The 21,605-nt window shown below is 39.4% G+C and overlaps 1 protein-coding gene across 2 annotated transcripts in view; it reads left to right on the plus strand.

Moving 5' to 3' along the window:
* Sgo2 (shugoshin 2) overlaps positions 1–20,614 on the plus strand; it is a 29,541-nt gene extending 8,927 nt beyond the window's left edge. The window contains exons 6-9 of one of the 2 annotated variants that reach the window (XM_021173470.2): positions 8,120–8,361; positions 9,914–12,616; positions 14,230–14,383; positions 19,477–20,614. In XM_021173470.2, coding sequence (XP_021029129.1) covers positions 8,120–8,361; positions 9,914–12,616; positions 14,230–14,383; positions 19,477–19,492 — 3,115 coding nt within the window. In that variant the 3' untranslated portion in view covers positions 19,493–20,614. Of the gene's footprint in view, positions 1–8,119; positions 8,362–9,913; positions 12,617–14,229; positions 14,406–19,476 lie in introns of those variants that run through there. The other variant, XM_021173467.2, reaches the window with a different exon arrangement.
* The last annotated feature ends 991 nt before the right edge of the window (positions 20,615–21,605 follow it).

Here is a 21,605-nt window from a genome sequence, read left to right on the forward strand (position 1 = left end):
TTTTCTTTCTGGCTCAGGTCTTTTCTTTTTGTCTCCTTGGGATATTTACATGAACAGTTCTTTATAAAGCCCAGTCAGTGTGTGTGTATACATGTGTGTGTATGTGTGTTCCCTCCCAATGTTCTGTTTAATACTTTCTGTGACCCTTTACTGTTTACAGGTCATTCATTATTCTGTTACCAAAAGTGTATTATCTTCTGTTGGGGTTCAGGGATTGCCACACAGACTGTATGAGCACTGATGTCAATTAAGCAAGAATAGTTTATTGAACACACATCCCAAAACTAATTGATCAGGACCATAAAAAAGGACTTGGGGGCCTAATTGTGGTACCAGTCTGTTTGGGCAAGCTTGTTATAGGAAAACCAAATTCTGATTCAGAAGGGTAGAGGTAGTTCTACATTTTGGTTAACTTGACAAAGTATTATCAGCTTATATTTAAGCTGACTGATCCTAAGTAATGTCAGAGCGGTGGTGGATGGGTGGTGAACAGGGGAGTTTCAGAGCATTGAGCTAACAGAGCATGAGTAATGCAACCATAGTGCTATGGCCTTTTAGGAGAATTTTCCAGCTATAGATAAGTACTCCTGGAAAGTGAAGTCTGAGAACCTGAACTTAATTTCACCTTATAAGCAAAATGGAGACTAAATACAAAATGGCTGCAGTTATGTTAAAAGAAGCATGCTTCAACACTTCCTTTTTACATTGATTTTAAAAATTATTGGGCTGGAGAGATGGCTTAGCGTTTAAGAGCTCTGGCTGCCCTTTCAGAGGTCCTGAGTTCAATTCCCAGGAACCACATGATGGCTCACAACCATCTGTAATGAAATCTAGGGCCCTCTTCTGGCCTGCAGTTATACATGCAGATACTCATACATTAAATAGAAAAACTCTTTAAAAATATTATTTATTGTTATTTTTACTATTATTATTATATGCATGATGGGGATGGAAAGGCATTTGCATGTGCCATAGCATATGTTTGATGGCCAGAGGATAACTTCATGAAGTTAGTTCTCTCCTTTGATCTTTATATGGGTCCTTAGGGATTGAAGTTAGGTCTCCAGCCTTGTATAGTAGGTGCTTTACCTACTGATCCATCACATCAGCTTCCCTACCCCATTTAGATCTTCAGCCTACTTAGATTCTTGGGTATGATGTGAGGGAAGGCTGTCTTAGGGTTTTACTGCTGTGAACAGACACCGTGACCAAGGCAACTCTTATAAGGATAACATTTAATTGAGGCTGGTTTACAGGTTCTGAGGTTCAGTCCATTATCATCAAGGTGGGAGCTTGTAGGCAGGCATGGTGCAGGAGGAGCTGAGAATTCTAAGTCTCATTTTGAAGGCTGCTAGAAGAATGACTGACTTCTAAGGCAGTTAGGACACGGGTCTTAAAGGTCACAACCACAGTGACACACCTACTCCTATAAGGCCACACCTTCTAATAGTGCCGTTCAGTCTGGTCCAGGCTTATAGGAACCATTACATGTGTCAGAGTTGTTGTTGTTGAGTTTATTAGTGTGGAAATGTCATTGGCTTTGCACTGTTTATTAAAAACGCTTTACTGCTCTTACCTAATGACTATCTCATCTATGTCGGAATGAACTGACTGGATGGATATGTAAGAGTCTGCTTCTGAAGTCATTGTCTTCTCTGTGAGTCTTGTCACTACCTTGCTGCCTAAATGATTAGTTATCAGTCTTGCTTCAGTTTATGACTCTTACTTTATTCATTCTTTTCATTTATCAATATTAGTATGACTATTGTGGTCCTTTGCATTTTATAAATAGTTTAGCAATTTGCACCACCTCCCCTCACCCATCTAACACACACACACACACACACACACACACACACACACACACACACACACAAAGGGATAGTTGGAAAATTTAGTAGACATTGCAGGATAATTTGATCACACTATGAACCCTGAGATTGTGTTATTTACTGGAAAAACCCATTTTTAGTTGTGGTGTACCTCAGCCCTAACACACATAGTCAAGAACTTTCTGTTTATTGTCAACAGGATTATATAAAGTCAACCATAGGTCAAGTGGTGGAGCAAGCAACCAGCTGTCACGGAATGCGCATAGGAAAACACCTTAGAGAGTAAGAGGAAGTCAGGAGGACAGAGAGAGAGATGGACAGGGTAATTTGATCACACTATGAACCCTGAGATTGTGTTATTTACTGGAAAAACCTATTTTTAGTTGTGGTGTGCCTCAGCCCTAACACACATAGTCAAGAACTTTCTGTTTATTGTTAGAAGGGAGGGACATTCAGTTTGAAGGGTTTTTGAGATAGAGTGGAACATTAGCTAAGGAAGAAGGTCAGGTGTGAGCTCTCTCTGCCTCTCTGAGCTGTCAGGCTTACACCTCATTATCTGGTTCCCAAGTCTTTATTGGTAAAATCGAACATATGAGATTCTGTTAATAATAATTCTGTTAATAAAAAATATGTTCAGTTTGAGGAAAATAGAAATTTTATATAATAGTTTCATCTATAAGCACACTGTATCACTTGGTCTACTTGGCTCTAGTACTTAGCTTAGTTCTCTAGGGTTTTTTTTATACAATTATTCCATATGTTGGGTTCTTTCCTACTTGCTTGATATGTTAGCGTTGTGCTGAATGCATTCCTTTGTCTTGATTGTTTGAGCCAAGATTCCATGAAACTGAAGCTGCCCTTTAAGTACTGGTCCTCTGCCTTCACTGCTGGAATGCTGGGAGTACAGTCATGCCTTAGGACACTGAATGCACTTGTTTCTCTTTTCATTTTTATTTTTTATTAGATATTTTCTTTATTTAAATTTCAAATGTTATCCCCTTTCCTAGTTTCCCCTCCAAAAAAGCCCGTGCCCCCTCCCCCCTCCCCCTGCTCACCAACCCACCCACTCCCATTTCCTGGCCCTGGCATTCTACTACACAGGGGCATAGAGCCTTCATAGGACCAAAGTCCTCTCCTCCCATTGGTGACCAACAAGGCCATCCTCTGCTACATATGCAGCTGGAACCATGGGTCCCTCCATGTGTACTCTTTAGTTGGTGGTTTAGTCCCAGGGACCTCTGGAGGTACTGATTGGTTCATACTGTTTTTCTTCCTTATGGGTTTGCAAACCCCTTCAGCTCCTTGGGTCCTTTCTCTAGCTCCTCCATTGGGGACTCTGCTCAGTCCAATGGTTGACTGAGAGCATCCACCTCTGTTTTTGTCAGGCACTGGCAGAGCCCCTCAGGAGGCAGCTATATCAGGCTCCTGTCAGCTGCTTGTGGACGTTGTACATCGTGGTGCGGAGCCTAGTGCGCACCACGATGTACAACGTCCACAAGCAGAATTTCATAAATTCATTGTTTATAATAGCTGAGTAGTACTCCATTGTGTAAATGTACCACATTCTCTGTATCCATTCCTTTGTTGAGGGACATAGGGGTTCTTTCCAGCTTCTGGCTATTATAAATAAGGCTGCTATGAACATAGTGGAGCATGTGTCCTTATTACATGTTAGAGCATCTTTTGGGTATATACCCAGGAGTGTTGTTGCTGGGTACTCAGGTAGTACTATGTCCAATTTTCTGAGGAATCACCAAACTGATTTCCAGAGTGGTTGTGCCAGCTTGCAGTTCCCACCAGCAATGGAGGACTATTCCTCTTTTTCCACATCCTCGCTAGCATCTGCTGTCACCTGAGTTTTTGATCTTAGCCATTCTGACTGGTGTGAGGTGGAATTTCAGGGTTGTTTTGGTTTGCATTTCCCTGATGACTAAGGATGTTGAACATTTCTTTAGGTACTTCTTAGACATTCGGTATTCCTCAGGTGAGAATTCTGGGTGCCCGTGCATTTGGAGCATAGATGTTCAGAACTGAGAGTTCTTGGTAGATTTTTCCTTTGATGAGTAAGAAGTGTCCTTCCTTTTTGTTTTGTTTTGTTTTTTTAAATGACTTTTGGTTGAAAGTCGATTTTATCCGATAATAGAATGGCTATTCTCTCTTGTTTCTTGGGACCATGTGCTTGGAAAATTTTTTTCCAGCCCTTTACTCTGAGGTAGGGTTTGTCTTTGACACTGAAGTGCATTTCCTGTATGCGTATCCAGTCTTTTAGTCTATGTCTTTTTATTGAGGAATTGTCAATTGATAAGAGATATCAAGCAGTAGTTATTGTTGCTCCCTGTTATTATTGATGTTATTTTATGTTTGTGTGGTTATCCTCTATTTGGTTTGTTTAAAGATTGATTACTTTCTTGCTTTTTCTAGGGTGTAGTTTCCCTCCTTGTGTTGGCAATTTCTATCTATTATACTTTGTAAGGCTGGATTTGTGGAAAGATATTGTGTAAATTTTGTTTTGTCATGGAATATCTTGGTTTCTCCATCTATGGCAATTGAGAGTTTTGCTGGGTATATAGTAGCCTGCCTCGGGTTGGCATTTGTGTCTGTATGACATCTGCCCAGGATCGTCTAGCTTTTATAGTCTCTGGTGAGAAGTCTGGTGTAATTCTGATAGGTCTGCCTTTATATGTTACTTGACCTTTTCCCCTTACTGCTTTTAATATTCTTTCTTTGTTTTATGCATTTGGTGTTCTGATTATTAAGTGATGGGAGGAATTTCTTTTCTGGTCCAAACTATTTGGAGTTCTGTAGGCTTCTTGTATGTTCATGGGCATCTCTTTCTTTATGTTAGGGAAGTTTTTTTTTCATAATTTTGTTGAAGATATTTACTGGCCCTTTAAGTTGGGAATCTTCACTCTCTTCTATACCTATTATCCTTAGGTTTGGTCTTCTCATTGTGTCCTGGATTTCCTGGAGTTTTTGTTTGTTTGTTTGTTTGTTTTGAGACAGGGTTTCTCTGTATAGTCCTGGCTGTCCTGGAACTCACTCTGTAGACCAGGTTGGCCTCGAACTCAGAAATTTACCTGCCTCTGCTGGGATTAAAGGCGTGCACCACCATGCCTGGCTTTGGATGTTTTAAGTTAGGAGATTTTTGCTTTTTGCATTTTCTTTGACTGTTGTGTCAATGTTTTCTATGGTATCTTCTGCCCTGAGATTCTCTCTTCTATCTCTTGTATTCTGTTGGTGATGCTTGCATCTGTGACTCCTGATCTCTTTCCTAGGGTTTCTATCTCCAGGTCTGTCTCCCTTTGTGATTGCTTCATTGTTTCTATTTCCATTTTTAGATCCTGGATGGTTTTGTTCAGTTCCTTCACCAGTTTGGTTGTGTTTTCCTGTAATTCTTTAAGGGATTTAGTGTTTCCTCTTTAAGGTCTCCTACCTGTTTCCCTGTGTTCTCTTGTATTTCTTTAAGGGGTTATTCATGTCCTTCTTCAATTCCTCTATCATCATCATGAGACGTGATTTTAAATCAGAGTCTTGCTTTTCTGATGTGTTGGGTAATCAGTGTTCACCGTGGTGGGAGAGCTGGGTTCTGATGATGCCAAGTAGTCTTGGTTTCTGTTGCTCCTGTTCTTGCATTTGTCTTTTACTATCTGGTTATCTCTGGTGTTAACTGGCCTTGCTGTCTGTGACTTTGGCATGTCCTTCCTGCAAACCTGTGTGTCAGTACTCCTGGGAGACCAGTTCTCTGCAGGAGGAATTTGGCTATGGAGAGCTATTGTACAGGGTCAGTTCTGGGGAACAGACAGAGACCAGAAGAGTCCTGCCCCCAGCTGATCCTTGGTTCCTGTGTCCTGATTGCTTTGTGAGTGTCTCTTGGGCCAGGAATTTGAAGAGAAGTGGTGGCCTTACCTGTGCTTGCAGATATGTAGGCACTCCTGGGAGACCAGATCCCTCTTAGCAGTATTTGTATAGGTAGCTCTGTGGCACATTATCAACTCTGGGTACAGATGGAGACCTGAAGACTCCTGTCCCAGGCAGCCCCTTGGTTCCTGTGTCCTGAGTGTTCCAGGCGGGTTCCTCTGAGCAGCAGTAGTGGTCCTATCTGCACTCACAGGCCTGTCCGAAAATCTTGGTGGGCTCACTCTCTTCCAGTGCTATTTGGGTATGGAGCCCTATGGCAGAGGATCTCGATACAGTTGTTTTTTAATTACATTTTCTTTTTGATGTTAGCTTGCAAAAATCAATTAATTTTCAGATACTAGCCTGTTTCCAATGAACTTGTTTATGGCTATCTCTTTGAATTTTCTATGAATAGACCTTTGTTCTTTGTAAATAACTGTTTGCTTTTCCCTTTGCAAGTCACTTCTCTTCCTTTTTCTTACTTTACTGCAATAGCGACTTGTTCAAAGTTGGAAAAGTTGTAACAACAGACGTTCTTAACTCTGCTTCCATTTTTAGGTATGATGTGAACACTTGGATTTTCTAGATCTTGTGGATTTATAAAGTTCCAAGTTGAGAGAAAGTATTACAAGTTCAAGGCAAGCTCAAAGCTTGGGAGAGGTTATCTAAGCTCACAGTTTGTTTTGTTTCATTCCTCGTTCAGAGACTTTGGGATTTCCCACCCCAAAGACAAAGATTCTTTTATTTCTCTCTCTCTCTCTCTCCCTCTCCCTCTCCCTCTCCCTCTCTCTCTCTCTCTCTCTCTCTCTCTCTCTCTCTCTCTCTCTCTCTCTCTCTCTCTCTCTCTCTCTCTCTCTCTCCCCCACCTTTCAAAGATTTATTTATTTATTATTATATGTAAGTACATTGTAGCTGTCTTCTGATGAACCAGAAGAGGGCATCAGATCTCATTACAGGTGGTTGAGAGCCACCATGTGGTTTTCTAGGATTTGAACTCAGGACCTTCAGAAGAGCAGTTTGTACTCTTAATGCTGAGCCATCTCGCCAGCCCTCATTCTTTATTATTGTGTATGTGTGCATGTGTATGGTGAGTGGGTGTGCATATAGATACATGCCACAGAACTAATAAGAGGTTAGAGGACAACTTTAATGGTCATTTCTTTCCTTCCATTGTGGGCTCTAGGGATCAAATTCAGGTCCTCAGACTTGTATGGCAGCCACTTTTACCCAATGGGCCATCTCACTGGCCCGAAGCCTATAGGTTTTTTTGTCAAAAACTTTTTGATAACATCCTATTTCTCTTACTAAAAAATAGGACATTCCGATTATTATTTCTTGGTCAGGTTTTTAACTTTTCTTTAAAGAATCCTTCCATTTCTATTTTTTAGTCCTCTAAAGTGTCGGATTACAGTGCGTTAAGCGCAGCTGCTCCGCACAGTAAGACTCTGTCTCAGGAAAAAGAAAGTTCAAAAACTGCTTGCCGAGAGTTTCTTCGTGAATAGCTATTGAATTAATCATGTGGGGCTTTTGATGCTATTGAAAAGATACTCCCTTATTAGTATAATGAATTCTTAATTTTTTTATTCATATAATATAATGAATGGGGGTGCAAATATATGGCATGTCTGTGAAGATCAGAAAACAACTTGGTGGAGTCTGTTCCCACTGTGACTTGGGTTCTAGGAATTGAACTCAGGTTATCAGGCTTTCTAAGGCAAATAAATACCTCATCTGCTGGACCACTCAATTTCCTCCTCTGCATCACACAATCATTATTGTTGCTTTAAAGGTGTATTGCATATGTGTTACAATGAAAATTATTAATTTTCTTTTGTTGCATTATTTTTCAGGTTTAGGTATTTCAGTTATGCTGACTGATAAACATTCTTTTCTAATTCAGGAAGCATATTACCAAGTGGTATTATTTTTCTTTAAGAACTTAAGAAATGTTACCTCAGCCTATAGCTTACATGCATAGAGGTTTTGAGAATATGCCATTTCTTTTTTAATTTTTTTTATTATTTTTAATGGTGTGTGTGTATAAGCATGCGCATGTATGTGAGTGCAGATGCTTGTGGAGACTAGAGGCTGATCCTCCCAGGGCTGAAGTTAAAGTAGTTGTGCGCTGCCCAGTATGGGTGGTAGAACCACACTCAGGTCCTCAGGAGGAGTAGTACGTGCTCTTAACTGCTAGGCCATCTCTCCAGCCCCTACCCCATTTCTTTAATAATCCTAGTTCTACTTATCAAGTTTTTACTTTTTCTTCAAATAATTTTTCCATTTTTTCTAAATGGTCAGATTATTGGTTCAAGTATAGTGATACCTTTTTCTATTTAATTTTTGTAATTTTTGTAAACCACAGAATTTATTTCATTCTCACTTGCCTTTAGAGTTCTGTTAACTTCAGAAAATGATGATGATGATGGTGGTGGTGCTGATGATAGAAGGAATACAAAGTGTAACAACAGAACTATATCAAAGACATCACCTGATAGTACCTCTTCGGTATCAAGACAACCTTCATCCTTACATCAGTGTAATTTGAAAGCATTCCCTCCTAAAGAAGATAATCAGAAAACATGTGGTTCAGGTCATTTAGAACATACTTCAAGTGTTGATGTACTTCCTAATGGTAAGACCTTTTAAAACTTCATGTAGCTTTTCTTTTCTTTCCTTTTCTTTTTTTTAATTAGATATTTTCTTCATTTACATTTCAAATGCTATCCCGAAAGTCCCCTATACCCTCCCCTCTCCCTGCTCCCCAACCCACTCACTCCTGCTTCCTGGCCCTGGCATTCCCCTGTACTGGGGCATATAATCTTTACAAGACCTCTTCTTCCAATGATGGCTGAATAGGCCATCTTCTGCTATTATGTAGCTTTTCTTAAGGGCAACAATGTCTAAACAGCTTATCAGTTAGGTAGATCCCTTGTATTGCTAACTTGTACTTGCTAACTTCTACAATTTAAAACTACTGGTGAAAATTTCAGTTTGAAGTAAATATCCTGACATGTCAGATCCATGGGCACCTAATACTGTTAGTCTAGAAGCAATCTTCAAAAATGAGCAGGACTAAGCTTTCCATTTTTCTTAGCTTGTAATTTGAAAATATCATTACATTTATTTATTTAGTTTTATCTTCTCCTTTTCATGGATATGAGAAATGTTCATCTAGATGAATAATATAGTGACATTCTCAAGCTCATAACCAATTAGTGATTATGATGGTTAGTTTTAATTTTCCAGCTGACATAGTCTAGAATCATCTGGAAAGAGAATCCTAATGAGAGACAGTCTAGATGAGGTTTGCTGTGGGCGTGACTGTGGAGGATTGCCTTGATTTTACTGAGTTGAGAAGACTTGTCCACTGTGGGTGGTACCATTGCCTTGGCAGAAGATCCTTATCTATTGAAGAGTGGAGAAGGCAAGCTGAGTACAAGCTTGTATCATTTATTGCTCTCTTCTCATGACTCTGGATGTTGCTATCTGCTTCAAGTTCCTGCCACTTTGACTTCCTTGCAATGATGGACCGTAACCCGGAACTGTGACCCAATAAATTCTCATTTAAGGTGCTATTGTCTATATTTTACCAGAGCAACAGAAATGAAAATGCCATAGTGCTAATGAACTTAAGTAATGATTTAGTAAGAAAGAAAACACGATGACAGTTAATTTCATTTACATGAATATTACATGGTCTTTCTAATTGATAATCCTGTACTGTAGTATATGTTGTTTACGTATTTGTTAAGTATTAACAGACTAGAATACAGAACCCTAATTGTTAAGCTTAGAGCATGGTATTTTTCCTTTCCAGTCTTAGGTATCCTCCCTACCAGAGTTACTGATATTATTTGAGGTCTTGGTCTCCTTCAGCTCTAGCAGTAGGAATTAATGGCTCTATTGTAGTATATACCCATTCCAATCTTGGGGCCAAGCCTGAATGAATGCTCAGTAGTTTGCATTTCCTGTAAAGGTCAGATGTAAAATGTGACCTGTGAGCAGTTAGTTAGTTAGACTAACTGTGTGTCCATTTAGTCTAATCAATTTTTATTAGCATGAATTCTGAATAATATAAGGGTCTGAGAGGAAAAGATTGTCAGAAGTCCTCTCTGTGAAACAGCTAAGTATCTTCTTTGTTTACTGTAGATTATTACTTATTTTTGGTTTTCTTTATTTTGTAGAGTGCCACTCAGATCAGAGTCCTAAGAGTTCTCTGAGTGAGATGAAAACTGCTCCATCTCCCAGCCTCAGAAGGGAAAAGTTATCACATGGTAATGTGACTATGAGGAAAAAGTGTGTGTCTTCAACTCCAGACATTCTGTATGCGACAGATTTAGATCACCAACCAACTTCAAGTCCAGGATCAAATTGGAATAATGAGATACATGGTCATACTAATGAAACCAGCAATAACATGCAAAGAAATACTGAGTGTTTTCTTGACTTACCTTCTGAGTCTTCCAGTGACCCTGATGCAAAGCGCATGGAGCAGGTGCAGAAGAACACCAATAGCTTTCACTTCCAGGAAACTGTATATGATGCTGCTGACATGGAGTTAACTGCTACTGACACAGGCAAGATTGTAACAGTTTCAAAAAGTAAGAAAAATCAAAATAAGAAAAAGGCAGATTGTAGAAAGGAGACTTTCAGAAAAGTGAAAGGTGCAAGCTCTGATAAAAAGAGAGAAAGCTCAAAGAGAGAATGTAAAGATGGTTCAGAAGTAGGTGCTGAGGAAGAGACTGATGCAACCAGAGCAGAAAGAGGCTCTGGTGTCCTGGATGGCAGAGGGGATTCAGAGGATCGAAACTGCATTTCCAATACTGAACAGCCATCTCAGGTAAACATGCAGAAGAAAATAGCCCTCCAGAACAGCTCAGATCAGGAGAACATTCGAAATAAAAAGAGGAGGCAAACATATACGACAGATGAGCAAGAGGAAACATACCCTTTCTCCAGACATTCAGTCAGATTTCTTCAAGATGGTAAATTTGATCTGTGTCAGAACACCCTACGTCATAATTTAAGTAAGCCTTCTCGACAGACATTTGTGATTCGTAAATCAGAAAAAGATAACTTATTTCCAAATCAAGAAGGTAAAGACACCGTTTCTGAAAGCCTAGAAGTTACAAATGAATCTCACATAGCTGATCTTGCCATCAAAGCTAATGAAGACGTATGTGACCATGAGACCCAGACAATGTTGGACTTGAAAAAGTCTGTCAATGCTCAACAAAATCAAACAAAAATAAATAAGACTAAGCAGAAAATAAATCGAAGGACAAAAATAATTTCTGTCATGAACCAAATATATGAGGGCAATGATAAAGATATTCACGTCCTAGAAAACTATGAGGATAATGATAAAGATATTCACGGCCTAGAAAAATATGAGGATAATGATAAAGATATTCACGTCCTAGAAAAAGGCAACTTTCCCTTTCATACCCAAGCAAATAAAGAAACCACCAGTGGAAACCTAGAAAGGTCAAAAGAATTTGAAACACCTCTTCTTTTCGCAAGAGACAATGGAAGCTTACGTGACTGTAAGACCCAGAATGTTCTGGATCTGCACAAGCAAATTCCTGATCTATACCCTGATCGGAATGAGTCCCAGATTAGCAAAATCCCTAGGCAAAAAGTAAATCGCAAGACAGAAGTAATTTCTAGAGTGAATTGTTTTAGTAATGACCAAGGTGTTCATTGCTCAGAAAAGGATAAGTCTTTGTTGCTACAAAAGGATAAAGACATCCCAGGAACTTTAAAAGACTTAAGTGAGTTTGATATGCCTGCTTTTTGTAACAAAGATAGTGCAAAGGTGTGTGATTATAAGTCTGAAATGCTCTTGGGGTTGAAAAAACATGACCCTAATATGCAACCTGCTTGTCAAGATGATTCAAAAGCAGGTAAGAAACTTAGACAAAAGGTAAATCGAAAAACAGAAATAATTTCTAAAATCACCCAAATACATGAAAATGATAGAGAAAGTGCACATGACTCATTAAATAAGAAGCTCTGTAAGAAGGTTAATATATCAAAAATCATTTCTCAAATGAACCAAATATATGAGACTATTAATGAAGATGGAAATGGCTTTAAGAGCTCTATCAAAGATTGCCAAGATATTAAAAGTTGTGACTTTGGGGAAATCAACAGTAATAAAAAGGGAAATTGTGATCCAATTCAAGATCCTTGCACACTGGTTAAAAAAACAAAGAAAAAGGGATCATGTAAAGCAGGGAGCAGTTTGGCAGGAGATAAGAACAGGTGTAGTTTGCAGTTACCAGATTCTTCCCAGGTGTCTGTCCCCTTAGACTCTGGCTTAAAACACCATCCAAACGAAGCAGATTCTGGTCCTGGAGAGCAGACAAACCTGCCAAAGATGCAGAAACAAAGCACTGTGAGGTCCCTGGGAGATGCCTTCTCTGTGAGCCTGGGAAAAGAAGGAAGCCACCCAGCCAAAGCAGTTAGTAAAATGACACCCAAATCAAAGAAAAGAAAGCTCCCTCTCGGTTGTTCTCCAGAAACCCATGGAACGGTGGAGATAACACTCAACACTGACCTCACTAAGGCTGTTGACTCCCAACAGCCTGAGAAGGAGAACTATTTGGAGAATGAGAAAATTGCCAAGAGTAAGCCAGATTTTTGTACAAAGGTGTTGAAACCTTTATCTGAGACATGTTCATCTAACATAAAGAATTCTTCCTTGGACAGTATGTGTAAGAGTTCGCTACCTTTGAGTATTTCTTCTAGAAAAACCCTGATGCTGGAAGGAAGTGCTTCCGTGGAGAGTGCATGCATCCTTCAAGTAGGTGATGACGACGCTCATGAGAAGATAACGACAGGCACGCGGAATCCCCACCACAGGACACAAAAGTCGACACCGGGTAGGCCAGAGTTTTAGAACTGTATTCTTTTCACTTAACCAGTGGTGTGTTTTCAGTTGAAACAGGCATTTTAGTGACAATTCTAAGATGGTGTGAATATCATCATCTATAGAAACAGAAGTGAAAGTTTGTGCAGTGAGAAGGTAACAGATTATCCTGAGCATTTGAAATAGAAAACTTGAGTTAGCCTTTACTATAAAGTTATCTAATGATGGCAGATAAGGCCTCTTTTCATGGGTTTGGACGAAATTTAATGTTTTAAATGCTTGTAAAGGGAATTGTATTGAATTTATTCTACTGAAATCAAGTTTTATAAGAGTGGGGCTCAGTCCAGCAGCTTACATTTAGTGGGGTCAGAAAAATGTAAACGTTAACAGGTACAGTATGTGGTAAATGGTTTTAAAAGCAGACACTAAGCTAAGGGTGTATAGTGAGAAATTTTGATTTGAGGAAATTGCAAAGATAGCAAGTAGGTAGCATTTTAGACTAATGGATAAGCAGGATTTTTAGCATTAGTGTTTACTTATGTTTAACTGATTATTAAAATAATAGTTATTATAAATAATCAAATAAAATCAGAGGGGAAAACCCACTAAAATGGCAATCACCATTTACCATATGTACATAGACTTGAATCTGTGAATCTTTAAACACATTCTTGAAATCATATTTCTCTACTATTAATTCTCCCACTTATTCCTCAGTGTTGAGTCATGGGAATATCCTTTGTCATAAGAGATTTTATAACATGAGACATTCTTATGTAGAAGTTTTTCTACCTGAAACCAACATTTCACTGTGTCTATAGAACACTAGAATTTTGACGCTAAGGCTAGTCTAGATAAAAGGGACCCAAAGCAGAAGAATCCCAAGAGTCTGGATAGTAGGTATGTTAGAGGAATGATAACTCATCTTTGTCTCTCTCGTGCTGGTAGCTTTTACACATGGAGTAACCAGATCTGTGTGTTTTGAATGTGTGTGCAGAGATTGGTGTAGGTGATGAAGAGTTGAGCCATAAAGAGCTTTTGTGATTTCATTGAAGACCTTTTTATTGGTGTCCTTGATAGTTTTTTGCCAGCTTGACACAAGCTAGACTCAATTGCGGTGAAGGACTTTCTGTTGAGAAATGCTTCTTGTAGGCAAATCTGTAAAGCATTTTCCAGATTAGTGGTTGATATGGAAGGGCCCAGCCCACTGTGAGTGGAGCTGTCCTTTGGCTGATGGTCCCGGATTCTATAAGAAAGCAGACTGAGCAAGCCATGGGGAGCCAGTCAAGTAAGCAGCACCCTCCATGGCCCCTGCATCAGCTCCTGTCGTCCGTCAGGTTCCTGCCTTGATTTCCTTCAGTGATGGACTGTGCTGTGGACCTGGGAGTGAAGAAAACCCTTTCCTCTCCAAGTTGCTTATGATCACGGTCTCTATCACAGCAATGAAAACCCCAAGTAATGTCTTACAGTTGGTTTACTTTACATCTTAGCTCCTTTTTCTCTCAAAATCGAGTTTTTTAAGTTTTAAAATTTGATCAGTTTGAATGGTAAACTGTATTGACGTCATACTTATTTCCATATCTTTATATATGCTTGTACAAATGTTTGTGAAAATATTCTTTTTAGGTAGCAGAACGTCCCTCGTCTTGGTGGATACCAGTTCTGCTTCAGATACCAACACTGCTAACCCCGAGAATGAGTCAGAAGGGCAGTCCTCACCCCCACTGAGAAGGAAAAGGCAGTGCGTCCCTCTCAACCTGACAGAGCCGAGCCTTAGAAGGCAAGTGTTGCAGTGTTGCTAATGTGCTTTGGAGGACGTTTTGCCTGAATTAGTATTTGAACACCTGAGTATCACTGATTCATCATATGAATCTCTTCCACATAAGCTCTGGTAGAGATTAAGTCAAAATGAACCCTCGTTTTTCTGCCTTTTTTCTCTAGTTTTAAGTTAATTTAGCTTCATTTAATTTCTGTCTTACTACTGCCATTTTAAAAACTTTAATTGGTAGCTATAATGTTTTTAATTTGTTGAATACAATTTACCAACCACCATTTTCATAGCTATCACATACATTTATTTCTTGTGTTGCTCTCTAGAAGTCAGTGTGCTTTATATTTTCTTTGGTGCCAAAGAATAACAATTTAAAAAGAAAAAATTTTAACTGTAGATATATAGTAGTGAAGAAAGACTTCTATCCTTTCCCAATTTACCCACATCTCGGGCTCTATAATTATCAACATTGTGCCCTATTTGATTCAGCTGTTGTACTTTTAAAGCAAATCTCTGAGTGATTTTATTGATAAATAATAAGATTTTTCTGGTGCTGGAGAGATAGCTTCATCAGTAAAGCCCTTGAACCAGCATGAGGCCCTGAGTGCATGTAAAAGTCAGGCACACCAGCACTGGGCAGGGAGAGACAGCGGGGTCCCTGGAGCTCGCTGGTCAGTCAATCTAGTCAGATCTGAAGTTCTATTCAGTACGAGATCTCATCTCAAAGAGAATCAATCGAACGCATCTGGACTTTGACATTTGGCCTACACACACACACACACACACACACACACACACACACACATCTTAACAAGGTTTACCACATTAGGATTAGGCAGGACTGGGATTATAGCATAAGGTATGATTTGCCCCGCACGCATGAGGCTCTAGTTCACAAAACTATCAATAAATTATTATTGTCCTTTAATGACTAATCTATTCAAAGTTGCTTAGTTGCCATAAAGTCACTGCAATGACTGTTTACATAGTTTTCTTCTAACTGGCCAACCGTCTCCCACCAATAGGTGTTTCCTGCTTTAGAGTCCTAAGCGGAGCCCTGTGGTGTGTTTAGCTTTTGCTTCTCATCATACCTGTGCCATTTCCTACTCCTTCCTCTCCCATGCCATCCTTAACCTCCTCATACCTGTGCCATTTCCTACTCCTTCCTCTCCCACGCCATCCTTAACCTCCTCATACCTGTGTCATTTCCTACTCCTTCCTCTCCCACGCCATCCTGAAGATTACCAGGCAATTTAGTTTGTAGAATATCCACAAATTGAGATTTGGGTTTTGTGTTTTGTTTTTTTTTTTAAACCTTTTTCCCCCTCATGATCATGCTGTAGTTATTCATTTCTGAATGAATTCCACATGAAAGATATGTCCTAGCATCATATCAAGGATTTATTATGTTAGTCTGTTCCTTTACCATGGTAGGGCTAGCCTTGATCTTATAGCTACTGTTGAAATCTGCTGGGTTTCTGCAGTGTGAAATTTATCTTTTCCTTAACGATTGGAGGAGATTCTTTGAGTCTGTACATCCTGTGTGTCAAAATTTTGTTTAATGATTTTAGTATTTATTAGTAGATTTTGCTTGAAACCAGTACCGGTGTGATGTGTGAGACCATTACTGACAGCAGCTTCTTTGAAGAAATACTTCTGTGAGCTAATAACATTATTGCCCTTGAAATTCAGTATTGTCCATCTTTACTTCATTATTCAAGTGGTTCCACCTTTGGTATTAGGAGCCCCTTCAGAATAGCATCTGATTTCCTTTAACAAGACTTCATTACTTTCTGACACCTCAGATATACCAGGTTCGTCATCATACTTTCCCTGTCCTGGTCCTAGAATCAGACACTTCTTAGGAATTCTGATTTTTTCGATTGTAAAATTGTGTTTACCAACCAGATTCTGTGTCCTACCATATGCTCATGGCTGACATTATAGTACTACCTGTCTATTGCTACACAGCATTACCATAAATCTAGTGGCTTAGAAAATAGTACCATTTATTCTTTTTAAGAATGTAGGCATGGCTTAATTGGTGTTAAGGTAGCATCTCTTAATACTGTGATCAGAGTGCCAGAGTTCTTATCAGGAGGCTCTGCTCATAGACACTATTAGTAGAATCTCCTCATGAGGGTAGAAGAAGACTTTAGCATCTTGATATTGGCTGTCAACTGTTTTCACCTCAATGCTACATGGGCTTCTTTCTCAACAAGGCCACTTTCTCAAAGCCAGCTATGGAAAAACTCTGTAGCAAAACCCTTTAATGAGATCGTATTTTATAGTGAAATGTGCTCTCAAAAGTGAGGTGGCTTCTCACCCTTGTCACTTTGCTAGACACAAATCACTGCTCCTACCCACAATCACCTGGAAGGACTTATGTAAAGGCATCAATGCCAGTAGATGGGGATTGTGGGTAGTGTCCTTGTAATAGTCTGTATACCACAAGGATTGTGTTGGGCCTCTCCTCTTCACAGAGAGCACAAGGATATATACATATATATGTATATATGTATATCCTATATATGTGTGTATATACATCCTTGTTTTCCACTGTTGGTGGCAAAACTTTCCTGGGAGGAGAAAAACCCATACATATATCCACATCAGATATGAAACCACAACAGGCTAAAGTCCACTTTTCTGAACTAGTGAGTTTTATTGGAGTGACTTAATGGATGAGAGGTTACTTCCTGGAGCAGGAGTGGCTCAAAGACAACTGTATCACCAAAGCCCACCCTAACATGTGTGCCAGCTCACAAAAGCTGGAAAACTTGGAGCTCATTGCACTTGGAGCTTATGGCACAGGCAGCACAACAGGTTGGAAAATGTCCTTTCCAGGTGCCTCAGTTGGTCTAATCCTCTTCCAGATAACTCAGCGTTTCTGCTTCTTCCAGGCAACTGGTTTGATCTCAGAGTCTTCTTTGAAGTTTGGCTTGTCTAAGAGTCTTTGAAGCTCAGTTGCCTTCAGCCTGAGGGTAACTCTCAGCTTTTATTGCTTATTCTAGTGAATCTTGTCAGTTTCAGGGACTTCCTGGAGCCATCTTGAGCTATCTACTGCTTAAGGAGCTTCCCATAGGGTGGAATGTTTTAATCCTGGAGGAAACTGTTTCACAACACCCACATAGACATACACTTTTATATTTCTGTATGTATCATATATATAATAAAATCATGATACACTAGAGTTGATCTAATACTGCTAGTTTTAATTTAATACTGCAGGGTTCATTTTAGCATTCCTCTTTGCTTAATATGTAATTTCTCAATCAGTAAGAAGCCTAGTTCTCATTATCTGAAAATACTTACTTGTTTGTTCAGTTCTAATACATAATTTCAGAATTATTATCCAGTATCCCTGTTAAAACAATTTTACTGACTGGATTTATATATAATTCCTTCTGCTGTGGATGAGTTGGTTTCCTCGTCCACTGAGACTCAGACATTGCTTCCCAGCCACACTGTGGTGGAGCACACATTCCCCAAAACACAGAGGATTGCCATATTTTTAATTTGTGCTAGTGGCAGGTGAGAAATGCTATCTGGGCCCGGTTGCATTTGCAGTTCCGGTGGTACTATCCCTAGGTTCCCTCTGTACGCATCTCTTATTTTTCCCTGCCTGGTCTTTCTTATCCTAACTGTGCTGCCATGAAGTCTGTGTGTTGCTGTGTGCCCATGTGACTCTTTTCTATCTAGTCTTTGTTTCAGAAAGATAGTAGCTCTGTGATTTAAAGTAAAAACATGATTATATATTCATTATAGATGATGGATTTTACTATTAAAATATCTTCTTGTCATATTCAGTGCTTTGCAACTTAAAAGATAAAAGTTCTTAAAAATGCCTTTGTTTCGTCCTCCTATGATTCCTGCATTCCACTCCTCCAGTGTGGGAGTTCTGCTTGAAATAGACACTCTTGAAGTATTCTATTTCCAACATGACAGCTGGGTTGTCTTCATTCATAATTTGTACTGAAAGTATATTGTGCTTTTTGTTTAACATCTTTCATCAAAGTCCAGTTACTCTTTCTGCCTTTTCAGTTTGAGTCTATGTGTATACATCTCAACCAAGACCCATAACTTCTTACACATGTTCATGTGCATGCACACACAGTGTAGCAAAGAGTCAGCGCCACCTGTAGTGCCACATGGGTACTAGGAGGATGGATTCAGCCCTCTTACTGAGAAAGCAAGAATGCCTGATAAAATACTAAAAAACAAAGTAAATTTACTGTACTTCTTGGCTCTTGTAAAACGGGGCTCAGCCCAGAGAAAAGTGAGCAGGAACCCAAATAGGTAAGCTTGCCTGAGGTGCTTGTCTAGTTAGGGGAGCTTGCCTTTAACATTCTCAGCCTTAGGTCAAGGATATCCTAGGGCTTGGCTGGAATGAAGTCTAATGCAGATCCTTTCAATAAAGTTGAGCTACTCTCTCAATAGAGCCATAACCTAAAATAAGTTCCCATTGACCTCAGCTCCTGGAATTAACTGTAGTCCTGAACTTGGGAGACAAAACAAATATTCTAGAATTTATAATTAAAACCAAGCCTTTATTCAGGTTTCAGCTGGAATCTGTAATATCGGGAAAGTATAAAGACTTGAGTTGAGAATGGAGTATAAGAAACCCATAAATTGTAGTTTTCCTTTCTTTTGTTGTAAGAACACCACCATCTCTGGCTTATGCATCTCCCACAGGTAGCGTTCTGAGGGCAATGAGAAGCTAGTTCACAAAAAACACACAACAACCCTCGGCCCATGTGCATACTTGTGGTTCCAGCAGAAACAGCTACAGCAGCATCTAGAGTATGCAGTGAGTGCCTATGCAGGAGAGGCCTGAGGATGCCTACGATGGTGAAGGAAAACAGTGAATCCCAGGAAAGCACACACAGTGTGACTTCTGAGATAAATAGGCCTGCTGTAGATAATCCAGGTACTAGAAATGCAGTCGTGGGTGCTGAATAGTGTAGAGAAAAGCTCGGATGTTCAGGCCTCACCCATGTGACAAAGCTGGGTCGAAGGAAACTGATTGCTAGAAATTTTCTTTTCATGGGAAACAACTTGGAATTATTATTGCTAGTCTTGCCTTTTCTTTTCTTTTGCAGCAAGATGAGGAGATAAAGTCAAAGTGAAGTGGACACGGATCTTGGTTTTCCTGATTTCTCAAAGCACGGGTCAGAACAGAAGCACAAGAAAGACATGAAACAAAGATGGATTCAGTTGTTTGAGTTTTGTACGTGAAGTGTTTGGTTTTGGGTTTGGGGTTTTTTGGGGGGCCTTTCTTAGATTTTGCGAGATCTGTGTGCATGAAATAGCTATATCTTAGATAATAAACTTTTTTTAAAAAACATTGGTCATCATATAACTTGTTGATTTAAATTTCTATCAAATGTATATAACCAAGCAACTATTCTTGTTAACCAAATAAAATGTATCAATAGATCGTTCTGCATTGGTTATCTTGTATATCAGGCTATCTTGTCTTCCTAACATTGAGGATGCCATCTTTACTGCTAAAACACAGGAACACACCACCCTGCCTGTGCAGTGGAGGTTGGAGGCCTTGTTAGCGGAACATTTACCTTGTGGGGAGGGTTGCCTTTCTGACAGTCTGTTCATGCTCCAGGAATACTGTTTAAGACTTCTGACCTCCTGGAATCCCTCTAACAGTATAATTTTTGTTCCTTTTTTTTTTTCCTACCTTTTATGAGATTTCCCTTTATTTCTCTCTCCCATGCAAATTACTTCATATTTTATACCAAGTATTTTTCTTTTACTATTGGTAGAGTTTGATTACACTTAAAAAAAGTTTTCAGGTTATAAAGTACCATGGTTTTAATTTTAAAATTTTTAGGTTGTGTGCGTGCACGCATTCATGCTACAGGGCCTGTGGAGAGTGGGTTCTCTGCTTTCCTCATGAGGACCTGAGGGATGGAACTCAAAGTCCTCTGCTTTGCTTTTTGCCCATTGAGCAGTTTTTGTGAGCCCTACATTTAAATTTCAGACTAATACAGAGTTTGTTGTATGATGTGAAGTATACCTGTAATATTTTACTATTTCTCAAGTGATTTATTGACTTAAGAGCTCGTATCTATTTACTTATTTGAAGTTTTTAGCGTTGTGTTGTGTTCCCATGTGTGTCGATTGTTGATTTTCCTGTCTCCTATTCACTTGTGTATCATCTTATCATTAATTCTCTTTATTTATTTTTTAAATACAAATTAAAAAAAAGTTTTTAAGATTGATTGGTTGTTTTATTATATGTGTATGCTGTAGCTGTCTTCAGACACTCCAGAAGAGGGCATCAGATTTTTGTTAACAGATGGTTGTGAGCCACCATGTGGTTACTGGGATCTGAACTCGGGACCTTTGGAAGAGCAGTCCATGCATTCTCTTAACCACTGAGCCATCTCACCAGCCCAATTAATTCTCTTTAGAATGTCAGTATTTTCCTCATAAGTTTTGAAAATCTTTTAATAAATTTACCATTAGGCATTTTGTTCTTCTGTGGGGTTGGCACAAGCGAGGCTTTCTCTTAGGTTTTTCTAATTTACTGTTTGCATATATGAAGATTACTGAATTTTATGTGTTGATTAATAAACCCTGTTATGACTTATAACAGTATTTTCCAGACATACTTCTTGAACCAAGCTGTCTGACCCTATTTTTGTGATTCTATGACGAATACAAATTCCTTGCTCAAAAGCCATGAGTTGGTGAGAAAGAAGTTTGCTCAAGGTCAGAAACTTGGAAGGTGATACAACAAAGGCCGTCTTTGGGGACTCAGCTTTATAGGGAGGGGCGAGAGGGCAGGGTAGGAAGGAAGGGACGGGAGCAGAGGAGGCAGGCGGAGTCCTATATTCTGGGCAGTCTTCATCCTGGATGTTTTCTCTTTGCCAGAAGTGTGTGATATATCAAAGCAGTTCTTTCATCTCTTAGGCCAGTCCCTATATTCTTTAAATAAAAGAAGTGTTGGTTTCTTTATTTTATTTTTATTTATTTATTTGGTTTTTCAAGACAGGGTTTCTCTATGTAGCTCTGGCTGTCCTGGAACTCACTCTGTAGATCAGGCTGGCCTCGCTCTCAGAAATCTGCCTGCCTCTGGTTTCTTTTTTACCATTAATAGCCAAATACCTGTAGAACACCTTAAAAGTGGAAAGAGGGTTGATCTGTGGAGGCTTATCCCTGCCAGGCAGATGGGTATGAGTGCTGGGACACATGGCAGAGAAAAGTA

This window comes from Mus caroli, chromosome 1, assembly GCF_900094665.2.
Source record: "Mus caroli chromosome 1, CAROLI_EIJ_v1.1, whole genome shotgun sequence".
Taxonomy (NCBI): domain Eukaryota; kingdom Metazoa; phylum Chordata; class Mammalia; order Rodentia; family Muridae; genus Mus; species Mus caroli.